The sequence below is a fragment of the Ahaetulla prasina genome, chromosome 15 (genome assembly GCF_028640845.1).
Source record: "Ahaetulla prasina isolate Xishuangbanna chromosome 15, ASM2864084v1, whole genome shotgun sequence".
NCBI lineage: Eukaryota > Metazoa > Chordata > Lepidosauria > Squamata > Colubridae > Ahaetulla > Ahaetulla prasina.
This window is the reverse complement of record NC_080553.1, coordinates 17,798,435-17,807,171: the sequence shown is the minus strand read 5'-3', so window position 1 is coordinate 17,807,171 and position 8,737 is coordinate 17,798,435. Positions and strand designations below refer to the sequence as shown.

The 8,737-nt window shown below is 43.0% G+C and overlaps 1 protein-coding gene across 1 annotated transcript; it reads left to right on the top strand.

Annotated features, from left to right (window-relative positions):
* The first annotated feature begins 4,794 nt into the window (after positions 1-4,794).
* MYL2 (myosin light chain 2) lies at positions 4,795-8,705 on the top strand. Its single transcript, XM_058158166.1, has 7 exons — positions 4,795-4,941; positions 5,494-5,583; positions 6,316-6,391; positions 7,135-7,239; positions 7,841-7,916; positions 8,234-8,282; positions 8,445-8,705. Exons 1-7 carry the CDS (start codon positions 4,939-4,941, stop codon positions 8,541-8,543), a joined length of 498 nt encoding a protein of 165 aa, XP_058014149.1. The 5' UTR covers positions 4,795-4,938; the 3' UTR covers positions 8,544-8,705.
* Positions 8,706-8,737: the final 32 nt, after the last annotated feature.

Below are 8,737 nucleotides of genomic sequence, written 5' to 3'. Positions count from 1 at the left end.
AAATTGATATAAAGCTATATATTTCCCCATGGTTGGAAAAGACTCATCAAATTAAGAAATATCTCTCTCTAATGAAAATACTCATTGCTGAAGAAAACTCCATCCAAGGTAACGGTTACAAATCATCAAACTCTGGTACATCGAAGATTCTTAGGAGTCACCTAAAGCAGAGGTCTGCAAACTTGGCTCTTTTAAGACTTGTGGACTTCAACTCCCAGAGTTCCCCAGCTAGCAAAGCAAAGCTGTCTGAGGAACTCTGGGAGTTGAAGTCCACAAGTCTTAAAAGAGCCAAGTTTGCAGACCCCTGACCTGAAGAATCATGAGCAGACACAACATTTTCATAAATGGGTGACACCATCAAGATGTGTATGGGTCTTAATTAAAATAGCTGCTTTTTTTGATAAGATAAATCATATATAGATCATTTTAAAAATATGAAAACATTATTTTAAAAGCCACTGCGGTTAAATACACTCCCAGGTATGGGCCAATGCAGAGGTGGGTTTCAGCAGGTTCTGACCAGTTCTGGAGAACCGGTAGTGGAAATTTTGAGTAATTTGGAGAACCGATAGTAAAAATTCTGACTGGCCTCGCCCCCATCTATTCTCTGCCTCCCAAGTCCCATCTGATCGGGTGGAAATGGGGATTTTGCAGTAACCTCCCCCTGCCCCGCCATGCCCATCAAGCCACACCCACCAAGCCATGCCATGCCCACCAAGCCACACCCACAGAACCGATAGTAAAAAAATTTGAAACCCACCATTGAGGGAAGAAAGAATTACCTGGTTTTTTAAAAAAAATAATGAATTTTAGTGTTGTTATCAGGTTTCGTCAGAAGAGGGCAGGCAAAACTCAGATTCCTTTTTCCTTTCTTAACTCACCACACTGGAAATCAGGAGTCTCCAACCTTGGCAACTTTAAGACTTGTGGACTTCAACTTGTGGACTTCAACTCCCAGAGTTCCTCAGACAGGAATTCTGGGGGTTGAAGTCCACAAGTCTTAAAGTTGCCAAGTTTGGAGACCCCCTGCCTGCTGTAAATAGAAAACAAAGCAGACTTGCAAAATTGTCCTATTAGGAAGCCTCTTGTCCATGGATGCGTTTTCTATCTCCCTTTAATTCACAAGATGTCCTGAATGGTAGCAGATTTCTGCAGCCCAGCCCACAATAAAATGGGTTCGTTGTAAACTTGCCCATGCTGTTTAATCTGTCATTGTTTCTGCTTTAATATCTTTTGCTGAAGCATCTCGGGGATTTAGAGGCAGTTGCCGGATACAGACACGATAATAAAATAATAGTACTTTGTAATGGAATTCACGTGGCCGCCTCAGAATTCCCTAGCTCATAAATCGTGAACTCCAGTCTAGCGTTATCCTGTTGCACGTTTCAAAAGAAAGGTAGTAGAGGTTGGTGGTGGGAACAGGAACCAAAGCAGGACAGTTAAGGTTACTGAGGGCATAATCTCATCATTGCTAATTTTTTCCCACCAGGATCCTTGGATGGGGTCACCTGCAGACAGACAAGTGTGGCATCATTACGTCTGAGCATCGTCTGAGACTGAGGGAGGTTCCATCCTCTATTTTCTGTTATCTTTTATATCTTGCACCAGGGCCTCTGGTGGCTCAACAGACTAAGTCTGTCTGTTATTAACACAGCTGCTTGCAATTACTGCAGGTTCAAGTCCCACCAGGCCCAAGGTTGACTCAGCCTTCCATCCTTTATAAGGTAGGTAAAATGAGGACCCAGATTGTTGGGGGCAATTAAGTTGACTTTGTATATAATATACAAATGGATGAAGACTATTGCTTAACATAGTGTAAGCCGCCCTGAGTCTTCGGAGACGGGCGGGATATAAATTCAAATAAAAAAATAAAAATAAAATTAAATCAAAAAAAGGATGGGGTGATTTGTGGACAGGTCACTGGTTCACTGGTTCACCCCACTGAAAAGCCAGTGCTACAGTCTATGCACAAGCTGCATGGCTTTGGCCTGAATAAGCTATCTGGAAATTTATTCTTGTCCCTCCTTTGTCTTGCATGCTCAGCCTCCCTTTCTATTTAAATCCTTTTTAAAATGCCTTGGCTTTTCCCCTACCATCGAGCCTCTCTGCTCCTGAATAGCTGGGATGTTCTCCCTCCGACTATTTTTCCTTTCTTGGGGAGGTGACCCAGTGCCCATGTCGTCTTCCTCTCATTTCCTTTCCTTCTGTTTCTGCTGGCTGGCAGGAAGGCAAAGCACGTCACTTGGTGTGTGGGAATCCGCTTTTTAATTATTATTATTATTTTCGATCCTTTCCAAATTGTTCTTCCTGTTCTAGTTTAAGCTTAAATAAAGCTTCAGCTGAAGAGAGCTGAGATAGCATTTTAGGCTTCTAAAGCTCTTGTGAATTAGCACCTGGCTTTAGAAGAATCCGGACAAAAAAGAATAGGGATCCATGTTGAGATATTAAAGACTGCCTTAAAAACGTTAGATTAAGTTTTCTTTCTACCTTTAACCTTCCTTTTCATCCTCAGTAGGTCAGATCACAGTGTGAGTGACACTGTTTTTTCTATAAAACAATTGTAACTAGTTTTCAATAAAATCCCTCAATATTCTGAGGCTTCAGGCCAGGCATAGCACTGGATGTCCCTACAATGCAGAAGCTTTAAAAACGTTATCCTAAGAAGTGTTGTTGTTTTTTAAATTTCCCTTCTCTTTTACTTACTAATTAACTAAGCAAGCAAAATGGGGGGGGGGCAAATTGGGAGGGTTTTTAAAAACTATTTTTACATGCTAGTAGGTTCACTGATTTCAAAGTCTAGGTATACACGCACCTCGTGTAAATGATTATCATTTACATGAATTCGTGCAAAGCAGCCTGCAAATCCCAATTTTTCAAAAGTTCTGGGAATTCTGAAGCTGGCAGGGCCGAGACTCCCGTGGGAAAAGCTACTTTAGAGGATAACAATGTAAAGGACTCAAGAGGCCTATATATAGACTGTAGGCTTTGGATGGCTGAATAAGAGAATCTGTCTTTGCCTGATTCATAGGGAGATTTAAAGAGAGAGGGAGAGAGACAGAGAGAGAGAGACAGAGACAGAGACAGAAGAGAGAAAAAGAAGGAGACAGAGAAAGAGAAAAGAGAGAGAGAGGTGAGAGAGAGAGAAGAGAGAGGAAAGAGAGAGGAAAGAGAGAGAGTGAGTCAGAGAAAGGGGAAAGGACCTCATTCCAACAGCAGCAGCTGTTGAGCCTTGCATCAATTTCCATCGTGTTTGGTTAAGACAGCTGCAGGCAACTGTGAAATATAGGGAGAGTATTGTTTGGACTGTGTCACCTTGCCTGCCTGCCCGCCCGCCCATCCCTTTGTCTAAGTGTATTCCAGTCCTGGGGAGGGGAGGGGAGGGGAGGGAAAATGCTCAGGAGCAGAGAGCACCAGCTAAAAATATAAGTGCAAAGGATAGAAGATGCCTCGCCTGCTGGTCAGCCATAACTGAATCTAGAGAGGCCACTTTGGCCTTGGGACACTCACCGTGACCTTTTCCCCATGGGCTGAGATTAGTTTTTAGAAGTTTAGAGCTTCGCAATAAGAGAAAAGTTTAAGCTCTCTTCTCTGCTTGGCAAAACGTCCCTGCGAGGTAGGTAAAAATCCCCTTCCGGTTTGCAATCTTGCTGCCTTGCAGGATTTCATTCTTGATGGGTGTTTTTACTTTCTGGCCTAGAACCCTAGGGTCTCCTCGGGGTCTCCCATCCATCCACGTACTCTCCGGGATTGACTTGGCTTCTCCAAGATTACTTAACTCCCCATCCACTGCTGACGCTGAATTCATTGTTTGTGTCGATTCACACAAGCCCAGAATGGGCATCCTGGACCTAATTCTAATTTCCAGTATAGCCTTTATTGTCATTTTACATCATGTATAACTGTGAAGATTCACCCCTTACCCCCATCTGCAGTGCTCCGGTTCTAGGCTCCATGTCTTGTTCCCGTTATTGTTTGAAGGGATGATCAAAATGGACATCGGTTTATATACGTGTGTGTGTGTGTGTGTGTGTATGTGTGTGTGTGTGTGTGTTACTACCAGTTCTTGGGCATGGCTTGGTGGGAAGGTAATGTGACTGGGTGGGCATGGCCAACTTTTTTTTTTAAACTTTTAAAAGCATTTTTTCTACAACCTCTTCGGCCGAAGAGGTTGTAAAAAAATACTTTTAAAAGCTTCTGACGATCAGGCAGCTCAGCTGGGATCGTCAGAGGAGCCTTTTAAAAGCATTTTTTCTGCAACCTCTTCGGCCGAAGAGGTTTTAAAAGCCTCCGACGATCCCAGCTGAGCCACGCGATCATCAGAGGCTTTTTTTTTAATTTTTAAAAGCATTTTTTCAGCCGAAGAAAAAATGCTTTTAAAAGTAAAAAAAAAGAACCCTCTGATGATCGCGCGGCTCAGCTGGGCATGGGGGGGGGGCAGGGATTTTTGCTACTGGTTCTCTGAACCACCCGCTGCCATCACTACCGGATCGAGCGATTCGGTCCAAACCAGGAGCATTTCACCCCTGATACAGAGGTAGAGAATGCGTTGTTTATTTCCTTGTGGGCTCTCCAATGCATACATTGAAGACCAACTGACATCCACAGGTGTCCGGCTATTATCTGGCCGCTGGGAGGAGGCTGCGTCGACATCTTAACTGGAAAGGCCATCGAGGCGGCTGGCGTGTCCCTAACCTTGGGGGGGCCTCTGTTGTTCGGGCATGTCACCACATGACAATGCAGGCTGATATTTAAGAAGGCAGGAGAGAGAATGGAGGGAGGAGAGGATTAACTCACCTATTACAGCCAAAAGAGGAGTTGGGTTTATTTATAATCTGGGTTGGGCCTTATTTATTGTCTCCTCGGGTAGAGCAAAGGGGCCACCCGCCGAAGGAACCGTCTCCGAACAGCACTCTGAGCTGCAGAGTTTGGTCTTAGAAAATGGTGAGTAAGAGGAGGGTGGGTGGGAGAGAGGGAGGGGCCGTGGGAAGGAAAGAAGCAGGAATCCAAGCATTCCAGATATAAAAAATAGAAGGTGCCTTTCGGTGAGTGAGGATGTTCCAAAGAACAAGAGTTCTAGTATCAGGAAGAATGAGCTTACATAGGGGTTTTAATCTCCAACTTACTCTTCTGCTTTAAGCAACAAAATTTTTAGACCTCAACACGTTAAAATCCATCTATCGGTACGTCTCTTTCTTTTGGGCATCTCTACCTGCACCCTCAAATGATTAAATTGTAAACTTCTCAAGTCAAGGAAAACCCCTTTGTGGACGTTTCATGGGGCATTTTCCACGGATGGATGGCACTGAATCAATAGCCGCTAAGTACAACTGATCGTGGTCCTATAACTCTCTTGACCCATAAAAGTAAAAACGGTATTGTTTTCAGCTTATGGCTCTGGAAAGGAGGTCTGGGGCCATTCTTTGGCCCAGCAGAAGGGACATTTAGAAGTTAGGGAGATGCCGCTGAAGGATGTTGTGTTTAATCTCCCCAAAGGCACCCAAGAAAGCTAAGAAGAGGGCAGAAGGCGCCAATTCCAACGTCTTCTCCATGTTTGAACAAGCACAGATCCAGGAGTTTAAGGAGGTATGTCAACAGAGGCGGTAAAATGTTTTACAAACAGTTTGTATTACAAATCCAAAGGAGCAGAATACCCTGACCCAATAACATGGAAAACGTAGATAAAAATGCTAACGGCATAATTAAGAGTCCGTATTTGAATTTCAGCCGCGCTGCACGATCTAAGGCCTAAGGAACCGGCCTCTCAGCCCATCGGGGTTTTTTTAAAAGCGTGGAAGTGTGTGCTTAAGTCCTGGATGAGTCTACATTCTTGTAGATCAAAGGCTGTAATAACCAATTTAAAAAGACTTTATTGGAGCTTAATCTGAAGCCAGGTTTTAGTCCTGGAACCTAGCTGAAATGCCCTAGCTGAATATTGCAGCATAAAGTCTGCCAGGTTCCTCGTGCAGTTGTAATTCCAGCCATGGAAAGTTCATTTATTTATTTAATTTAATTTTGCCTCCTGGGTCGATGGTATAAGATTGGATTGATTTTTATCTTTTCCTAAACCTCACACATTCCCCAACCGTCTGGCGGATCCCAGAAAGACCCTGAGTTCAATGATGTATCCTGCATAATGACAGGATTAGGGCTGGGGAAAGATTTCTAAAGAGGTCTTTGAAAGGCTGGGCACACGCTCCTGTGTGAAGACAGCTGGGAGCGGCTTCAAAAGCGACGGTTGGACAATCTGACAGCGAGACAAGGTACTTCGTACACGTCACTCAGGCATACCAGACATTGCCGTTTCTCCGCTTTCAGGCTTTCACCATCATGGATCAGAACCGGGATGGTTTCATTGACAAAGCAGATCTGCGAGATACATTTGCAGCACTAGGTAAGCCAAGAAATGCCTTTACGTTACGAAAGCCTCCCATTAGTAATTTACACAGGATTCCATTGAGGGGAAAAAATGTTTCCGTTATCGTTCCGTTTCCCCCTGCCCAAAATGTTAATATCAAGTCAAAATTAAACTAAGATGTAGACCGTGAGAAATAAGAGATGGAGAAACTCTGGCTTGAAATAGAATGGATAGTTCCAGGTTTTGACAGCGTTCTAGGTCAAGGTGATTTCTATCTTTCCAAGCCAAATGCAGCTAGTATGGACGATTGGTTATCTACGAGTTTCTCAACGTTTGCAATTTTGGTAGTAAATGTAAGAAAATTCTCCCTTCTTCCGCATTAGGCAGGGATGGGAGCGATGCTGCTTGTTTGTCAGAAAAAGCAGGCAGAAAACACCATCGGATGAGCTAATTCTACTTTAGTGTAAGGCTACATTAACAGCATTTTGCAAGTCTGAAAGTCCACAACTACATTCCAACACTTTTAATGGCTTGATTCATTAGGGCAGGTCATTCCTAAGTTTGTTCCTCCAACCACTACGCCACTGGGGGCTCCTCCTTCTCTTCTCTGACCTTCCCCTCCTCCCCCAAGGTCACCCGCACTTTGCATTGCCTCAAAATAGCTGCCCTTAGCACAATCACAATAGGTCTTTCGATATTTTTTTAAGGGATTCCTTAAGAGAGATTCCTTCCGCTCCCTGCTGACCGGGTTGCGTTTGGTTTGGCTTGGCTTCCTTTAGGGCGTCTGAATGTGAAAAATGAAGAGCTTGAAGCCATGATCAAAGAAGCTCCTGGACCAATTAACTTCACCGTGTTCTTGACAATGTTTGGAGAAAAGCTTAAAGGTAAGATTGGAGGCTATGACACAATATATATATTATCATATATATTTGTTTTCTGAGGTTTTCACGGGTGTTTTATGTAGGTCTTTGGTTGTTCGGGTTTTCTCCCGTGTAAAATATATATATATTTGCTTGTTTTTCATCCGGGATTGTTATATATGGGATTGTTTTTATCATTCTTATATATATATATATATATATATATATATATATATATATATATATATATATATATATATATATATATATATATATATATATATATATATATATATATATATATATATATATATATATATATATATATATGAATGATAAAAACAATCCCATATATAACAATCCCGGATGAAAAACAAGCAAATGTACATTTAAGGGGATGTGCTGGATTCCCAATTTCCGCCCCCCTCCCACTCCCCGGAGAGCTTCCTTGTGTGACTCAAGGAGGGTTTTATTCTAGTTCACCTGCCCATTTACTTTCTGTGTAGCCTCAGCCTTCCCACCAACCCTGAAGGGCCTGAAGGGCAAGAAGGGCCACTTTTATAAATTGTTCGGCTTTCTTAGATTTCCTCTCCCATTCCCCTTTTATTTCCTTTTAATTTTCCAGGAGCAGATCCAGAGGAAACCATTCTAAATGCATTTAAAGTCTTTGATCCAGAAAGCAAAGGCTTAAAGGCAAGCTAGTAAGTATCTTCGGAGCTTTTCCGCTTAAAAAATGGTCAGAAGATCCCCAGAACCCTTTCTGCTTCTCTTCGGCCCCTTCTTAATAATCATTTGTTTAGCATCGCCTCTCTTTGGACAATCTGCCATGATGCAAATATACAATCAGCCTCCCACCCACTTATCCTAAAAGCAATTAAGAACTTTTTGGTCCATTCCCATGCGCTCCAGCCTGGATTTCAAGAATGAGAAAGCTGTCACTTCTATTCTTCGCGTCGAGCGATGGGTGGAATTGAGAGCCATCAATTCCTTTGCATCTAATCCGGTTTTTATTTTTCAGCATTAAAGAGATGCTCATGACGCAAGGAGAACGGTTTTCAAAGGAAGAGGTAAGAGAAATTTCTGAATCACTCGGGCGGCCTTTCTTGGGAATGCAAATTTGAGACTAGGGCCCTTTGGACTGTCTTCAAAATGAAGGTTTGCAATTTTAGCAAGAGCCGCTGAGGTATTAGAACTCAAGAGGAAACGTTCTGGCTTCTTTGCTCTTCCAGGTAGACCAAATGTTTGCAGCCTTCCCTCCAGATGTGACCGGCAATCTTGACTATAAGAATTTGGTGCACATCATCACACACGGAGAAGAAAAAGATTAAGAACTAGTGGGAAGCCACTCGTGCGATGACAGAAGTTGATACCTTCTCTGGCCAGCTAAGCTGGGCTGTTGTGTCTTTCCTGTGTGTTGTCATCCTCTTGGCAATCCCAGCCCTGTGTTGTCCTATCTGTACAAAGAATGCAGCCGTGTCTGGAGAAACCTATTTCTAAAATTGCCTTTGTATTGAATTATTCA